Source organism: Rattus norvegicus, chromosome 3 (genome assembly GCF_021556685.1).
Source record: "Rattus norvegicus strain SHRSP/BbbUtx chromosome 3, alternate assembly SHRSP_T2T, whole genome shotgun sequence".
In the NCBI taxonomy this organism is placed as follows: Eukaryota; Metazoa; Chordata; class Mammalia; order Rodentia; family Muridae; genus Rattus; species Rattus norvegicus.
Window position 1 is genome coordinate 169,254,061 of NC_141536.1, and position 18,289 is coordinate 169,272,349.

At 45.0% G+C, this 18,289-nt stretch overlaps 1 protein-coding gene across 20 annotated transcripts in view; it reads left to right on the forward strand.

Annotated features, from left to right (window-relative positions):
• The window catches only part of Rtel1 (regulator of telomere elongation helicase 1), a 64,538-nt gene that overhangs the window by 31,816 nt on the left and 14,433 nt on the right, over window positions 1-18,289 (forward strand). For 11 of the 20 annotated variants that reach the window (XM_087653503.1, XM_087653502.1, XM_087653504.1 and 8 more), the window contains 11 exon segments: window positions 265-463; window positions 775-868; window positions 1,382-1,463; window positions 1,591-1,651; window positions 3,478-3,553; window positions 5,908-5,992; window positions 11,334-11,399; window positions 12,320-12,473; window positions 16,085-16,123; window positions 16,192-16,270; window positions 17,475-17,572. In XM_087653503.1, the coding sequence (XP_087509629.1) occupies window positions 265-463; window positions 775-868; window positions 1,382-1,463; window positions 1,591-1,651; window positions 3,478-3,553; window positions 5,908-5,992; window positions 11,334-11,399; window positions 12,320-12,473; window positions 16,085-16,123; window positions 16,192-16,270; window positions 17,475-17,572 (1,033 nt within the window). 20 annotated transcript variants of the gene reach the window in all.

Below are 18,289 nucleotides of genomic sequence, written 5' to 3' on the forward strand. Positions count from 1 at the left end.
TGTTTTCTGAGATGGTCTCTTTACTTAGCCCTGGCTGTTCCACAACTTACTATGTAGATCAGCCTGGCCTTAAACTCACAGATATCTGCTTGCCTCTGCATACCACTATACTTGGCTAGTGAGGACAGCTTAACTTATGGCTTTTAGGGGAAAAGTGGAAAATGTCATGAACTAATTTTGTGGGCTGTGCATCTCGAAGCCATCTGACTTCTCTTCTGTTTCTCCACACCCCTTGCCTTTTCCTTGTTGCTGACTCCATTTTAGAAAGTGAATGGCATCCTCGAGAGCCCCACTGGCACTGGGAAGACGCTATGCCTCCTCTGCACTACATTGGCCTGGCGGGAACATCTCCGAGATGCCGTTTCTTCCCTAAAGATTGCTGAGAGAGTTCAAGGGGAACTCTTTGCCAGTCGGACCTTGTCATCCTGGAGGAGTGCTGCTGATGCCAATGGAGACTCAATAGGTGACTCTTCTCTCCCCACTCTCACCCCCATCTCTTCTGGCCTCATGTGGAGATGGGAGGGAAGGGATAGAACCTGTGACAGGGCCAGTTCATCCAGGCTTTCCCTGTTCCTGGAGCAGAATTTAAGTAAGGAGAATTTTGTATCAATAGTTCTCACCATTTTTTTCCCTAGAATGAGGGTGCCACAGAAACCCACAATATCTAGAGTCAGGTTTGTAGATGTCTACAGGGCTGAGTTATCTCAGTGCTACACGTATGAATAGGCATGAGGATATGCCTCACCGCTACTCCCTTTCCTTATACTTGTGCAGATTGCTACACAGATATCCCAAAGATCATCTATGCTTCTAGAACTCACTCACAGCTAACTCAGGTCATCGGTGAGCTTCGGAATACTTCCTACCGGTATGTCACACTTCAAAGATTATCTGGGTAATGGTCTTGGTTTGGAGCTGTACCAGAGCCTGCCGAATGTATGTGTGTAGTATGTGGGAGGTGAGGACTGGTTGGTTTTGATATCCGTTACTGTGAGAAAGCAGCTTTGAACTTTGAACTTATGGCCGTCCTCGAACCCTGGGTTTCTTGCTTAGCTATCATGCTGCCTGTGGTCGGGGTCAGCTCTGGCTCCTCAAGGCAGCTACTTTGCTCGTGATGGAAGAAGAGTCCACCTTTAGCGAGAATCCAGCGGAGTCTTGATGTCTCACTAGGGCTCCCATGTGGAAGAACTTGGACAGTAGGTTGCCTTGTCCATGTTTTCTTGTCATATCTGCCACATTCTAGCCTTTTCATTTCCTCCGTTCCCTAAGTTTTCTGTGTGCTCCTGTTTGTTTCCAGATGGCTCGTGCTGCTAGGCCACGCTGTAGTCTGCATGTTCTGAGGCGGCTCCTCCTTGACATCTTCCGTCCTTTCTTTTGTCAGGCCCAAGGTGTGTGTGCTGGGCTCCCGGGAGCAGCTGTGTATTCATCCCGAAGTGAAGAAGCAAGAGAGTAACCACATGCAGGTGGGCTTTTGGACACCTGACCTCCTGGGTTCTGGTTGGATGGTACCTGGTTGTTGGGGCCTTAGGGCTGGGGGTGGCCCATTTCCCAGCCACTCGAGGTGAGCACTCTCTGCATTTCCTCTTACAGATCAGTTTGTGCCGTAAGAAGGTGGCAAGTCGCTCCTGTCATTTCTACAACAATGTGGAAGGTGAGACCAACTTCGTCAAGCCATCCCTGATGGCTGCTGCACAGTTCGGGTGAAGCCTGTGTCGTCTTCTAGATCAGTAGCACCACAACCTACCTGCTTTACCCCGTGGGACAGAGCATGGCTATGTATTTGGGTGGTGTCTTTTGATCCTGAGGGGTTTCCTCGCTGTTAATAGATGGAGAAGAGCTCGTGCATTCCAAAAGCAGTCAGGAATGGCTCTCAACATTGGGCAGGCTGCCTGTTCAAACAGGGTTCACGTTGAGAACCTACTTTCCCATTGGCCCTGGTCTATTCCTGACAGAGTGGCCTTGGACAAGTTTCCCTAAGAACTTGAATGCGGGTGTCATTACTTGCAGCTGGGAGTTGAACACACCTGTCTTCCTCTGAGTTTACTGCATCCCTCTTTTTCATTTGCTGCCTTATGACAAGAACAGCTTCCAGTGTTGTGTCCCTCAGTGTTTTCTGTAACCTCAGGGTCATACATGTGTCTAACTGGCTGAATGGCCGGGGGCGTCATCCTCTTTCAGATTAGAGTTCCTCTGTTTTCTACCCTAGGGTTGAGACTGAGATTTCTATGTAGTGTAGGAGAGTTCAGGCAATGTAGCCCTGGATCTCTTGTAAGGCTTTGATGGTCTGAGGGTCGACATCATTGCCTGTTGCCCAGGGCCCTAGCAGTGACGCTTTTGCATCTGTTGCTGGTCAGGCCAGAAGCCTAAGCTCAGGGGAGAGAGTCTCTCAGCACCCAGCATCTTTGTTCCCAGCCTGCTAGAAGGATATGATGTGACATGGCTCTGTGGTGGGCACATCAGCTCTGTTTCTTCTTGCTTTATTGTCTGGTCTGGTGATACTGACAACTCTTAGCTGTCTCTGTGTGTGATCGTCCAGGCCTTAGATGTAGATTTGTACCTGCACCAGCCCTCAGGTCTCTCTAATATGGATATTGTGAATGTGGGCCTGGTGACCAGTTTGAAAACTCCACGATTAGAGTTGTCATTCCCTGTCCTTGTTAGCTTCCTAGTGTGGGACTTCGTTTCACTTAAATAAGCCGCACTTGGCGGCAAAACACAGGGATACTAGGCTGTGTTTCTTCCTTGCCACTTGGGTGCCATCTGCTCACAAGCCACTTGGGAGGCGAGATGCAGCCTGAGATAGGGATCCCAGCCTGTGTTTCTCTGGACAGATGCTGTGGCATCAAAATACCGGGCTGGGGGTGCAATAATCCCAGGAAGGGGGGATTTGGCTTAGCTCCAAGTGAGTGCCATGGGTATGGAGAGACTTCTCAGGGAGACGTAGGTGAGACAGAAGCTCAGGAAAGGATACAATACAAGTTGAACTGGGTAGGCTCTGCGTTCATGCCCTGCTGTGGCTTTCGAGGTACCAGCTCTCCTTTTGGTGCCAACCTGGGTCCATTGGTTGGTAGACAGCTAGGACGACTGGTATGACTCTTTATGCTGTGAACCATGATGAAAGCTGTGAGTCTGGGCTGCTTGGCTCAACTCCACCTCCAGAGGCTGGGTGTTATGGCCTCTCTTGTCCTGCTTTTAGATGTCCAGGGGTCGACAGGCTGCTTAGGACCCTAGGGGATATTGGCACTTTACACTAGTACCTGTCTCTCACGTGCAGAGCAGAGCTCCCTTGAGATCACTTCAGGTTGTGGTCTCTCCTGGGGACCTGGTCCACTTGGTAAGGAATCTCTCTGGTAAGTCCAGAGGGAGTAGAATGCCATGTTAGCTGCCTCATAGCTCTTCTGTTTGGGGTGTCTCTTGGGGTCTTTGGATACTCAAATGGACCCTAAGTATCTGTGTGTACTTCTATCTTACCTGCAGAGAAAAGCCTGGAGCAAGAGCTGGCTACCCCCATCTTGGATATTGAGGACCTTGTGAAGAACGGAAGCAAACACAAGTGAGACCTTCTCCCAGTGAGGCCATGGCTATTTTGTCCTTCCTTGATAGACTCTCATCCTATGAGAAGCACAATACATTTACTTTTCTCTTTATGAAACTAACAGTGTGAAAAACTGAAACAGTTTTGAGGAATATAAGGTGAAAACTATGAAATCAGCTCTGTCCTGTTCTTTACTTCACCTCAGGATGACCATTGTGAGGTGTCTGCATGGAGAGGCTCGGTTTTGTTTGTGCTCATCCTCCAAGTGCTCTCTGGGTTTGTGTACCATGGACGACTGACTTTCCTTATGTGTATGTGAAGCTTAGCTCCCTTCTGAGGATAGTAAATCTATAGGTTTTTATTTGTTTTCTTTATTCGGGACAGAGTCTCATATAGCCCGGCTGACTTCAAGGTTTGCTGTGTAACTGAAAATGACCATGAAATGTTATCCTCTTTGCCTCCACCTCCCACGTACATCTATGACTTACAGTTCTGTAGACTGAAGTGGTTATGAGGAAAGCTTGAATGGCTAAGGCTGTATGTAGTTCTTGCCTGATTTGCGTGAGGCTGTGGTCCATTCCCAGTACTGCAGAAAAGAACGACAGATTGAGACTTGAGACTTGAGACTTTGTTATACCAAGGAGAAAACAAGCTACTTATCTACCTACCTATCTACCTACCTTTCTTCCCTCCCTCCCTACTCCCTCCTTCCCTCCCTTTCTCCTTTCTCCTTTCTCCTTTCTTTTTCCTTCCTTCCTTCCTTCCTTCCTTCCTTCCTTCCTTCCTTCCTTCCTTCCTTCCTTCTTTCTTTCTTTCTTTCTTTCTTTCTTTCTTTCTTTCTTTCTTTCTTTCTTTCTTTCTTTCTTGTATTTCTATGTTTTTTGTTTCTCATAACCTGTACCCAAGAATGGGACTGGCTTTGTTTGTTTCTTTTTCAAGACAGTGTTTCTCTGAGTAACCACCCTGGGGGGTTGGGGATTTAGCTCAGTGGTAGAGCGCTTGCCTAGTGAGCGCAAGGCACTGGGTTCAGTCCCCAGCTCTGAAAAAAAGAAAAAAAAAAAAAAAAAAGTAGACTCTGAGTAACCATCCTGGCTGTCCTGGAATTCAATCTGTAGACCAAGCTAACCTCTGCTTTCCAAGTGCTTAGGATTAAAACTGTGTGCCACTACCACCTAACAGGATTTTGTTTTTGTTTTTATGAAGGGTGTTTTGGAATTTTTTTTTTTTTAAAGGCAGGGAGGGTCTCATGTAACACAGGCTGGCTTTGAGCTCACTGTGGCCAAGATGACCATGAATCCTCCCACCCCTTTTAAAAAATCTTTGTGTATGTATGTATGGTATGTATGTGGGTGTACAGATGTACGCCATATGAGGCAGTCAGAGGACAACCTTGAGTGTTGGTTCTTGCTTTCTACCTTAAGATAGAATCTCTTTTCTCACTGAGAATGCTAGGCTAACTTGTCTGAGAACTTACAAGAATTCTGTCTCTGCTTCCCACCTCTCTGATATTACAGTGTCTGGCTTTATATGGATTTTGGGGACCTGGACTGTGTTCTTCATGCTTCTATGGAAAGCACTTTACTCACTGAGCTCTATCTGTATAGATGACCTTGAACTGGTCTTTTGCTCTCAGTGTTTGGATGCTGTGGTGGTAGCTGCACCAGCAGGTCTGGTTTATATGGTTGTGGGGATTGAGCCAAGGGCTTTGTACATGCTAGGCAAACGTTCAGCTGAGTGACATTCTCAGACTGTTATTACTTGGGTATATATGTATGGATGGTTGGTTGGTGTGGATGTCAGAAGACAGCTTTGTGGAGTTGGTTCTCTCCTTCCAACTTTATATGGATTCTAGGAGTCGAACTGAGAATATCCCTGAGATATTTCCCTGACCCCATAAAGTTTTGGAGTTGGGTTTTTGTTTGTTTGTTTTTTGAAACAGGGTCTTACTGTGTAGTCCTAGGTGACCCAGAACTCATTTTTTTTTTTTTTTTTCGGAGCTGGGGACCGAACCCAGGGCCTAGTGCTTGCTAGGCAAGCGCTCTACCACTGAGCTAAATCCCCAACCCCCAGAACTCATTTTTAAGATCAGGCTGGCCTGATCAGAGATCTACTTACTTCTCACTCCTACTTGCTGTGAATAAAGGTGTACACCACCAAGCACAGCACCCATCAGGTGTGAAGACAGACGATAACTTCACATAGTGAAAAACTCACATGGGCTGCCCTTTTATTCCATGTACCAAAATCTTTGAAGCTCTGTGTACAGAATGAGAGGTTCCTCCTTTACCAGAGGGCATAATGACTCATGTAATGGTTGTATCTTTTGGATACCCCTGTGAAGGGACTTACAGGTCTTCTGTCTTTTCCCCCAGAGTGTGCCCATACTACCTCTCTCGAAACCTGAAGCAGCAAGCTGATATCATCTTTATGCCATACAATTACTTGTTGGATGCTAAGGTGAGAAGCTGATGACTGACTACTGGTGTCCAGAGTTGTCCCTGGGCTTTGGAGGGCCACCTGAACCTTTGTTTATTAGGTCCTCAGAGAGAAAACGTGGGCAAGAGGCCTCTTTTCCATCATTGATTAGGCTGAAAACCTGTCCAGATGCAGTTGTGAGTAGTCCAGAGCTATGGGTTCTTTAATCTGAGCAACTAGGCAGGCTGAGCAGAATGAGAAGAACCTGGATTGTTAGCCTTACCCAGTGCTTGCTGTTGGTCCTGATGATCCAGCTCTGCTACTTCAAATCAGATCACAGGAAGTACCGAGGCGACCCAGGACTTGAGCATTTTTTGTCCTCCCTGATGTTTATCTGGCTGTCTTTTTGTTTCATTTAACATAGCTAGAGTCTTTTTTCTTAACATTTTTAAATTACATATTTAGTGTGTGTGTGCATGTGCATGAAGGCATGCACACTATGTTTGTAGAAATCAGGATAATTTGGAGGAGTTAACTTTCCCTGCTAACACATGAGTCCCAGAGACTGAGCTGAGGCTTTCAGACTTGATAGCAAGTGTCTACCCACTGATCCTTGCTGGGCCAATAGCTGGCTTTTTTATTTTAAACATAGGGTCAAATGTATCTCAGGTTGCCCTCTAGCCTGCCATGTAGCTGAAGATGACCTTCCTAAGGGCTACAATTGTAGGTATGTACCAGTAGATATGTTTTATGTAGTGTTGGGTATAAAACCCAAGGCTTCATGCGTGTTAGGCAAGCACTCTACCAACATTCTTGGCTTCTACAGCTGTCCACATGGACAAATTCAGTAACTTCTGGTGCCAGTAATAACCTGGTGGGCATCTTTTGCTTCTACTCCCTATGGTAAATATATATCAAGAACTTAAGAGTGTGGAGGTGTTACTTAGCCATCTCTTACAGAGCTTGATTTTAGTGTCTGGAGTTGGGGGAGTAGATAGCAGGAGATGCTGTTGAATGGCAGATGGAGGGCGGAGATAACTGGGGTGGACAGAAAGAAGGCCTCAGTGGATCTGGCGAAGACAAGACATGTACCTTTACCTGCTGAGCCATCTTGTTGGCCCCTAGTTGGCAGTTAGTCAGCACTAACCACTACTGTACTGTATTATTAAGTTATTGTGGCGTACACATCAGAGGAATTCCATGGAGAGTGAATTTTTGCAGTTTTTATGTTTTTCAAACCGTGGTGCTGGAATAGGTGGCTATAGACTTGGAAGAATGAGCCTTGGTCTTTCTCACTGCAAATCTGAATGCAAAGGCTGGAACTGAAAAGTTTTTGAATAGTGTCTCTGTGTATCCTAGTCTATCCTGAAGTCATTCCTCCTGTCTCTGCTTGCCTGCTGAGTGTGACACTGCCTGGCTTGAGGGTGAGGATTCTTTTTTTTTTTTTTTTTGGTTCTTTTTTTCGGAGCTGGGGACCGAACCCAGGGCCTTGCGCTTCCCAGGCAAGCGCTCTACCACTGAGCTAAATCCCCAACCCCGAGAGTGAGGATTCTTTTTTTTTTTTTTTTTTTTTTCCGGAGCTGGGGACCGAACCCAGGGCCTTGTGCTCGCTAGGCAAGCGCTCTACCACTGAGCTAAATCCCCAACCCCGAGGGTGAGGATTCTTATTTCATACTAATTCCCATATTGTTAATTATAAAGGAAAGTTAGTCTTAGCAGGATGGTGGTGGTGCACGCCTTTAATCCCAGTACTAGGGAGGCAGAGGCAGGCCTGGTCTACAAGAGGAGTTCCAAGACTGCCAGGGCTACACAGAGATACCCTGTCTTGAAAAACAAAACAAGTTATACTTACATCAAAATTTCAAGCTCAGACTCTTTTAAAAGAATTAGGAAAATTAAGGTTTTATTATTTTGTTTTGAGATAGGGTCTCACTGTGTAGCCCTGGCTGGCCTGAACTCAGAGAAATTTGTCTGCCTTTGTCTCCTGAAATAAAGGTGTGTGCTATCATACTCTGAGAGAAGGTTAGTATAAACTCTAAGTCAGTTTTTCCTTTCAACTGTATTAGGTTTTATTTTTTCTTTTTGGTTTTGGTTTTTCGAGACAAGGTTTCGAAACCACTTTGTAGACTAGGCTGGCCTCCAGCTGACAGAGATCCACCTGTCTCTGACTCCCCGGTGCTGGGTTTAAAGACATGCGCCGTCACAACTGGCTTTATCAACTAAGTTTAAAGGAAAATTGTAAAGTACTAATTTATTTGTGTATGAGTGTATGTATGTATGAGCCATTGTGCATATGAAGAGGTTAGAGGACAACTTACAATGCTGGTTCTCTCCTTCCATAATGTAGTTCTCAGAGATTGAACTCAAGGCTTGGGTGTTATATGCCTTACCTTCTAAGACATCTTGATGTTCCCACTGTTAGTCAGAAAAAAAAATTTTTGGCATTAATCCTAGTTGAGAATGGTGTGTATATTTATTTTTTCAAGATATATGTATGTATACACATACACACACAAATACTAGGGTCAAACTTTATTTTCTATTATTGAACGTGCTATGTGGAAAAGTAAGTGATTTAGTCATTCATGCCTTGCAAATTTCCTTGCTAATGTGCTTATTAAAGTTATAGTATGTCAGAGTTCCAGTGCTAATTTAAACTGTGCATATATTTGCTCTTTGTTTTATCAAAAAAATAGAATATGCAGCTATAAATATTTCAAAGTCAATAAAAACTTCAAAAAAAGTTTTTAAAAAATTGAAACAGGCAAGTTGTCGAAAAATGAGGAAATGCTGTAGCTTTTCAAAGGACCTGGACCTACAAAGAGACTTTCAGAATTAAACAGTCCAGCTCACTACTAAGAAACCTGAAGCCTTCTGAAGTTACAGAATCGCCACTTCTGTCTGTGGGAAGGTATTTAACAGCTTTAGTCAAAAGGTCAATTTAGACCCAAAAAATTGGTTAATTATACTGCATTCTGATGGAAATGGCTGAAATTAAAGAGACTTAAGGAATTCTTAGAGAATTAAAGGTCTCTGAACTTAGCCCATTGGTAGAGCACTTGTCTAGCATATGTGAGCCCCTGTAGTCAGTCCCCAGCACCTCATACATACACAAAGAGAAGCAGGCTGGCAAGATGGTTCAGCTGGTGAAGGTGCTTATCACCAAGCAAGCCTGATGATCTGAGTTCAGTCCCTGAGGCTACACGATGGAAGGTGAGAACTCTTGCGTTGTCCTATGGCCTGTACCTGTGAACCTTAGCACACAAGCACTCTCCACCCACCACAAAGTAAATCAGCAGCAGCAGCAGCAGCAGCAAACAAAGGTAGAAGGAAATTAAGGTGTGAGGTGTGGGGCAAATGTAAGCCCCAGCTGCGGCTGGTGGATGTGTAGATCTTGCAGTAGCCCTGTCAACATAGTGTGCTAGTGGCTACCTTCTAGGGAAATAAAGTCCTTAGTCCAGTGTACGTTGATGTCATTATGCAGGTGAAGGCAGGTACCAGATAGAACAAAGCCTGCCATTGAACGAGAAGGAAGGATGGGCAGGAGAAAAGTTTTAGAGAGGAGAGGAGACCGGAGCAAGAGGGGAAGAGCAGCCTAGAAAAGATGGAGGCGGATGTCACGATTTCTCTCTGCACACTTACAGGTTGTTATGACTATTCTTTTTTTTTTTTAAAGATTTATTTATTTATTATATATAAGTACACTGTAGCTGTCTTCAGACTCACCAGAAGAGGGCATCAGATCCATTACAGATGGTTGTGAGCCACCATGTGGTTGCTGGGAATTGAACTCATGACCTCTGGAAGAACAGTCGGGTGCTCTTAACAGCTGAGCCATCTCTCCAGCCCTGTTATGACTATTCTTAAGGGATGGATGTGTACAGGATTTTGTATGCCTAGATGAACAAATTATATCTTACCCAGGTGGTCAGTTGATATTCTTATCAATTGGTTGTAAGTTAATTGTGTGGATGTATTGTATATTGAACATTTAACATATAAATCTGGTTGTTGAGTTCCAGTTTGTTGAGTCATGACTTAACTGGGTTGTTGGGAGTGTGAGCAGAGTCTGTGACAGGAAGCATTGCTAGGCTCTACAATGCTTGGGGCTAGCATGGCGTGTATCAGGCGTGGTAACAACCCACCAAGGGGACAGTGTGTGAAAGTGGCTGACAGAGAAACAGCAGGAGCATGCGGATCCACATGGATCCATGCGGATCCTTGCAGAGTGGTAACTTGCAGGAACCGGTCGTGTGCTTTTTTAAAAATACCGTTACAATAGGCATGCAGTCACTGGAGTTTACTGACAAGTGGGAAGCTGGTCCTGGTATATATACCCTATAGTAGAAACTGCCAGCAAGGAGACCTGAATAAGTCTCAGACACACTACCTAAGGCTCATTCTTTATGAGGGAGTAAAATAGAGTTTATATAATACCCACATCTGTCAAAAGCTAGATGTGGTGCTGGAGAGATTGCTCAGTGGTTAAGAGCATTCACTGGCTGCTCTTCTGGAGAACCTGGATTTGATTTCCCTATACCTACATGGTATTTCACAGAGCTCTAACTATAGTTTGAGGAAAATCTGATGCCCTCCTCTGGCCTTTGTGGGTACTGCATGACTATAGTCCACAGATTATGCCCAAAGGCAAAACACCCTTATACGTAAAATAAAAATCTTAAAAAAAAAAAAAAAAGGCCGTGTGGTGCTAGGCATGGTAATGTATTCCTGTAACCTCAGCACTCAGGAAACTGAAGCAGAAAGATCACAAGAGCAAGGCCACCTCAAGCTTAGTGAAAGTGGCTGACAGAGAAACAGCAAGAGCATGCGGATCCACATGGATCCTTGCAGAGTGGTAACTTGCAGGAACCACTTAAGGCCCTGCAGAGCACTTAAGGCCCCGGGTTTGGTACCTAGTGTTGTAAAATAAGACAAAAGAAAATAGAGCGGTACCCGTAAACTTGTCGGTTCAGTCGTTCAGTCTCTTCTACCTTGTGGTTTCAGGGATTGAACTCAAGTCATCAAACTTAGGGGCCTTTTCCTACCTAGCCATTTAACTGGCTTACTTGGTCATTTTGTTGACTGTAACAATATACTCGTTTGTGTGAGCAATTCCTTGGGACAGATTGCCACAAGCATCCAGCTGTGGTCAGGCTTGGACAGGTAACTGTAAGTCTGCTTTTCACAGTCAGCTTGGAGAAGGAGACAGTTCTCATAGTGGAGTATGAGGACCTTTGCTCTTTCTTCCATATTGTGTGGTACCTGTTTATGATACTTGGTGGTCTCCACCTGCCTCAGGTTCCCTTTTTTCCTGTATATGCAGGCCTGCACTCATAGCTGGCCCGGCATGACTTCAGCTCATGGTAATTTCCCTTCTTTGTAGAGTCGTAAGGCACACAACATTGACCTGAAGGGAACGGTTGTAATCTTTGATGAAGCTCACAATGTGGTGAGTCCCCTTGGCCTCTATGCTCAGTGCTTCCTGTCTCTCCCAGCTTTCTCGATGTTTCTGGAAAAGCTCTACTCTGGATCCAGAGGCGTGGTTCTTGGTGCTGCTGCTCTCCTGGTAGTCTTGTCAGTTCCTTCACCTGGGCTAGTTAGGCTTGGCTAGTCAGGTCTGGCTAGTTAGGCTTCAGATGTGCCCTTAGGTACACATCCACACAAGAGCCTCTCACTGGGCCTGTGCCATTCTAGACATTGTAGGGATAGGCTGGCTCTGCTCTCTCTTGTACCATGCTCTAGTTTTTCTGGTATTTCTTTCTCTTCAGGCTACTTAGCTTGAATTTAGGAAACTTCTGTGAAGACAGCAGCTTATCTTTTGTAGCAATAGCATCACGGGTAATTCTTAGAGACTCCCTGACTCCCTTTGTCCTTTTTCACCAGCACACCATCACAGTAAGCCACCAGCACTAGCTTACCCCTGAATCTGTTGCTCCTGCTTACTCAGGGATATGTAGAATGATGTCAGAGGATGAGTAGCCTCATCCTTAGCTGCTGTGGAGCCTGGGATGAAACTGATAGAGAGCCAGGTCTCCCCACAGCAGGACCTTATTTCCTACTTGACTCCAGGCAGCTGTTGCTATGGGGATTATCGAGCTGATTGGTGGTATCATCTGTCTTTTGAAGCCAAAATTACTGCTTTTGCTGATAAATTTTCTAATAGCAAAATTTTGGCAACTTAAAGTGAAATAATCTTCTAGAATATTGGCTTGGGCAGTGAATCTCCTTGGACCAACTTTGACTTTACTTTGTAGACCAGGAACTGGGGCTCTGGGGACTACTTCCAGTCCTTCCTACATCTCACTTTTGCTTCCTAGAGTCCCCATTCCACCCCACTCTGCTGAAACACAGGTCTTCTTTGGCCCTCAGGAAAAGATATGTGAGGAGTCAGCCTCCTTTGACTTGACTCCCCGAGATGTGGCTTCAGGACTGGAGGTTATCAACCAGGTTTTGGAGGAGCAAGCCCGGGTGGCTCAGCATGGTGAACTCCAACAGGAGTTCATTATAGACACGTCCAGCTCAGGTAAGTGAGTTTATGGCTAAGAACTTAAAAAGTAGGCGTGGACCTCTGGAAGTATATTCTGCATAAGAGCAGTATCTGGTCTTTCTAGTAGTTTTTGTTTAGATAGCACTCTGAGGCATGAGAAACTTGGTTCAGTGCTCCTGTTGTATGACTTTCTGAATGTTCATCCCAGATAGGGCACCATTAATTAACCAAATAAATATTTCTGTTTAACTAAGACAGTCAAGACTACATAGGCCCTGTCTGAAAGAGAAGACAACAGGCTATATGAGTAAGGGCATCCAAGGGGCAAAATCCTCCTCTTGTTGCTGCCTGTATATCCTTGGGGAGGAGGCTCGTGAGTCTTGTACATTTCATCTTTCTGAGTCTTTTAAATTCTGTTTACTTCCCAAGTCTTTATGAATTTCCCTCTTCTCTCAGGTGGAATGTTGTAGTTGTAGGGAGTGTGTCTAACAGCTCTGTAGTCCAGGGAGGACTGGCTCATCTGGTGCGTTCATTGCTTTTCAGTCGGCCCCACCGCCCCCTTAGCTAATGGGTTTCATTTGTTTGTTCTTTTTTGAGACAGTGTAGTCCTGGAACTTGATATATAGATCAGGCTGGCTTCAGAGATCTGCCTGCCTCTGCCTCTGAGTACTGGGACAAAAGGGAAGGACCGCCACATCCATCCCTGCATTTAATTCTAAAGCAAAGCACAGGTCCAGGAAATCCACCTACAAAAGATCAGCTATGGCTACTTGTGCTTGTAACCACAGTGTTGTCCTAAAAATATAAAAAATAAAAGTCTTTTTATCCCCCAAAAGATCCATTACCACAATGCCCCATGATATTTGGTAGATATCTTAAGTCTCAGTCAACAAAGCCTCTCACCTGCTCTGCTCCATCCCATATCATACTGCTGAAGGCCTCTCTCTGAGCCGTCAGCAATCTCTCTACCATCTAGTTCCCAAGGCAGGTTTCCATGCCAGGAACACACATCCCAGTTCCACAGTAGCCCTGTGTTTCTAGCCGCCACACACTTTCCTAAAGTCAATTTGCCACATGAAAGAACACAACACGGGCTGGAGAGATGGCTCAGCGGTTAAGAGCACTGACTGCTCTTCCAGAGGTCCTGAGTTCAATTCCCAGCAACCACATGGTGGCTCACAACCATCTGTAATGAGATCTGATGCCCTCTTCTGGTGTGTCTGAGGACAGCTACAGTGTACCTATATACATAAAATAAATAAATTAAAAAAAAAAAAAAAGAACACAACACAATAACCTTTGATCCAGTTGATAAGATATAATTGCCTACCTCAGCATACAAAGCCCTGTACACCTCCATCCCTTAACATTTATAACAACCTGTAAGGGTACAGCATGGAATCTTAACGTCAGCTTCTATGTTGTCTTCACCGCAGCTTCTCCCTCTGTCCTTCCTGTCTCTTCCCCCTTTCCGTTCCCCTGTCTCCTCTTCCTTCAAACTTTTCTCCCGCCCATCCTACCTTCTCGTCCAGTGACAGGACTCCTTCTATCCTGTACCTGTCCTCACCTGTATTTTACAAATTAAATGGGGAGAAGGTTCTGGTAAAGTCACCTGAGTCCTGAGTATGTGACTAGGCAACCATCCCTGGGGCAGTGGAATTACCATCAAAATACAGATAACTCCAGGGCAAACCACAATACCACAGTGTTACAGATACAGAGACAATTGCATCCGAATAGCTCACTGGCCATCCAAAAGTGAGTTTCAGGTTCAGTGAGAGACTTTGTTTTAAGAGAATTATGCTAATAAGCAATGAAGGAAGACATCTGATTGGCCTCTGTGTGTGCAGGTGCTAATATACATGTCATGCACACAGGCATATATGCATACAGCACACACATACGCAAAAGAAAACACATTGTTTATGAGGTACATGATGAACTAAACACTCAGGGAATTGCCACCAGTCAAAGAGGATTTCTCATCTGTTTCTCTAAGGGTGGTTTCTTGATGCCTCGTGGTTACTTCCTCCTTCCTTTTTTATAGTAACATTGCAGCTACTTGGTGCCTAGATTCACTAATTATCAGTGACTGTGAGATGGTGCTGTCTCATTCATCCCTTGATTTATGTATTTTATGTGTATGAGTGTCTGTTTTTATATACACCGAAAGACACAGTTGGATCCCATTATAGGTGATTGTGAGCCACCATGTGGTTGCTGAGAATTGAACTCAGGAACTTTGGAAGATCAGTCAGTGCTCTAAATTGTTGTGCCATCTCCAGCTCTCATCCCTTTGATTGTGTAGCATAAACAATGTAAAGATCCTTCAGCTCTGTGGTGACACTTCATATTGGAAAAGCAGGATAGCAGGATCACGCTTAACATACATCCCCATTTCAAATCTGGAAGTTTGAGTTGATTCTCGGTTGGTGATTCATTGTCATCTGCATGTCTGAATGCTGGTTCGTTACTTTTCTCCATGTCATAACAAATACCTAACCAAAGGAGCTAAGGAAGGAAGGGTCATCCTGGTTCACATCCTCAGCGTATAAACCATCATAGCTGGGACTTGTGATGGTAAGGGCTTGAGCAGTTAGTGTGTCTGTAATCAGGAAACAGGTAAAGGGAGAAGGAAAGAGAAAGAAATGGAAGGAGATGAGAGGAAAGAGATAAATACTACCCTGGCTGTCCTCTAATTCTATACATCCTGTCCTGAAACTCACAGAAATCCACCTGTCTCTGCCTTCAAGGTGTGGACCACCACAGAGCTTTCTTTCTTCCTTTCTTTCTTTCTTTCTTTCTTTCTTTCTTTCTTTCTTTCTTTCCTTCTATCTATCTATCTATCTATCTATCTATCTATCTATCTATCTATCTAATTGTATTTTTCTTGGATATTTTATGTATTTACATTTCAAATGTTATCCCCTTCTCTCCTCCCCCTCCACGTGCCTCCACAGAGCTTTTTTCTTTTTTTCTTTCTTTTTCTTTCCTTTTCTTTTTTATTCAATTCAGAGGTTTAGCCCATGAAATGGCTCTGCTTACCCTTTCAATTAACCCAACCTCGAAAACCTTTCACAGACCTGACCAGAGATTTTGTCTCCTAACTTATTCTAGAGATTATATTTCTAATACTAACCAATATTAATCATTGTCTATGCATTTAACTCTCTGTGGTTGGAAAAAACATCATTAGTCTTATTACCGAGACTTAATGTACCTCCAAAGTCATCTGGAGGGTAATTTTTGTGTACTGCTGACCTGGCCTAGCCATTGCTGACAATAGTTTTACTCTTGGGTTTGTAACACTCTGCTTCCTACCCAGCCTCCAGCAAGCATTGGTTTCTCTTCAGAGGAGAAATGTTTTACTCTCTGTCCTCACGCGGTTCTGTCTGAGCACATGTGGGCACATTGTGATGGTCATTAATTATTTTGAGGTCTTTTGGGAGCAGTGCAACCTCTGTGTGGGAACGAAGTCATGCATGTATCTGAATGTGAATGTGGTCTCATACTGTTGTATACAGTTCAAATGTGGACTCTACCTAATCTCCCTCCTACCTACCCTTCTTCCACACTGGAAACCTTGGTTCTTGAGGCTACAGGCAGTACTTAGAAGATGTGGAGTTATGTATATACTTTCTCACCAGGTCTCAACATGGAGCTGGAAGACATCGCAAAGTTGAAGAGTGAGTGTGGCCTTTCCTTCCCCTGGGCTGGGTGACAGGCAGGCCCCTGATGTGTCCTTGGCCCACAGTGATCCTGCTGCACCTGGAGGAGGCTATTGATGCTGTTCAGCTGCCTGGGGATGACAGAGGAGTCACCAAACCTGGAAGGTGAGGGATAGGTGCTAACCTCATGATCCCAAGTGCTGTCTGTCGTTGGAGACAAATAGTGTCCTCGTGGGGTTTTGTCTGAGCGCTTCACCCGGAAGTGGGGTCTGTTTTCAATTTTCAAGGCTTAGTAGGAATTACCAACATTAAAAAAAAAAAAAAGACTTATTTTCCTTATATATATATTTTCCATATATATATGTGGGTGTTTGTGTGAATATGTGCCACATGTATGCCTGTGGAGTTTAGAAGAAGGTATTGGATGTCCTGGGTCTAGAGTTACAGCTACTCAGAATGGATCTGGAAACCAAACTCAGGTCTCCTTGGAAAGGAACAAGCACTCCTAACCACCGAGCCTTCTCTCCAAGCCGGTTGCCAGCTTCTTGTGTAGTCATGGAAAACATTGGGAGCAACAACACGCACAGTGTCTCCTCCAGCTATTTCCTCTTGATGACACAGCAAGTGCCAGTTATAACTGCACCTTTGGTGTCACTGAGGCCTGTTTAGAGTTCGCAACGGCCCAGCAGGTTCTGATTGCCCCATAATCTGGTTTTGTTGTCGTCGTCGTCGTTGTTTTCCTGAAGAACACTGTACGTAGCCTGGTTTGAAGGCCAGTGAGTGACTGGAGCTGGGGTCGAGGGGCAGCTCTTATGGGCAGTAGCCGTGCTAGGCCCTGGTCTGTGCTTGTGGAGGGTCTTGGGCTACCTACCTTCTCCTTGAACCATTTTGTTCCTGAGCTCTAACCTTTATGGGTATTCCTGGTTACTCCCAGAGAAGCCAGACATAACAGTCTGTCCTAGGGTCTGTTATGCTTTCTTGGCCTTCTTTACTTATACCTGAAGGTCTGCCAAAGCCATCCCCTTCCTATGGCTTCTGTTGCCCCCTTCCCATTTCTCTCCAAGGCTTTTAGACTTGTTTACCCAGAGTCATTACCTTCTAAGGCACAGGGCCTGCATTCAGGCCACCCCTATTGTGGTCCCTCGACTACGCACCTGCCTTTTCCTTCGTGAATCTCATGAGAGTAACCCACTGTCCTCTGCCTGCCAGGAGACCACTGAAGGGAGAAGCCTCTCACCTACAGTTTCGGCCTCCTTGAAGTACTCAGTAATTACTTCTGAGTGAAGGAAATTCAAAGGCTACTCCTTGTAGGTTCCCAGAAACCACAGCCGGTCTCCTCTCAGTCTCAAGCTCCTGTTCTCTTTGGCAGCTACATCTTCGAGCTGTTTGCTGAAGCACAAATAACATTTCAAACCAAAGGCTGCATTTTGGAGTCGCTGGACCAGATAATCCAGCACCTGACAGGACGTGAGTCTTGGGTTGCCCACATGGAGCATGGCAGGCTAGCGGTTTTGATGTAAATGAACATCATAGCAGAACTTACTGTTCGGTGTCCAGCAGTCAGCACTTGGCCCTCAGTGTCAGCAGGTTGCTATCATGTCTTCCTTGAGAACAAGATCTAGACAACACAGCTTCCGCACCAGCCTACCCTTCATGCCTGAGTGGTACTGAGGAGTGAGCCCAGGCTCTCACTCATGTTGCTCTGTCATCTGAGTCACATCCCCAGTCCTTGGCTTTCTGAAACTGGTTTTGCTGTAAATTCAGACTGGCTTTGATCTTGATCCTCTTGCCTCTGTTTCTTAGAGGCTAAAATTTCAGGGATGGCCACTGGATCCAGCTGGCTTTCTCTTTCTGATTGAGACACAGGGTCAGTAGTGACATTTGGCCGACCCTTATGTTCTTTTCAGCTTTGCTGTATGTGGTTTCTTACTATAGAATTTCCTAATTAGTCCCCTTTCAAGGAGGAATATCAGAGACCTCTCTGGATGTAATCAGATGTATACTTCTGACTTCTCCCCCTTGCTACTAGACCTGAGTTCTGCTTAGTTTAGAAAATCGAGTTTCCAAAGGGCAGTGTCGCATGCAATGGTGTCTGCTATGGACTGGGGATAGCAGCCACCCTACCCCATATCTTTTGACCAAATGACTAAATCATTGTTTTGGAAGCCTGTACTCTTTTGGGGA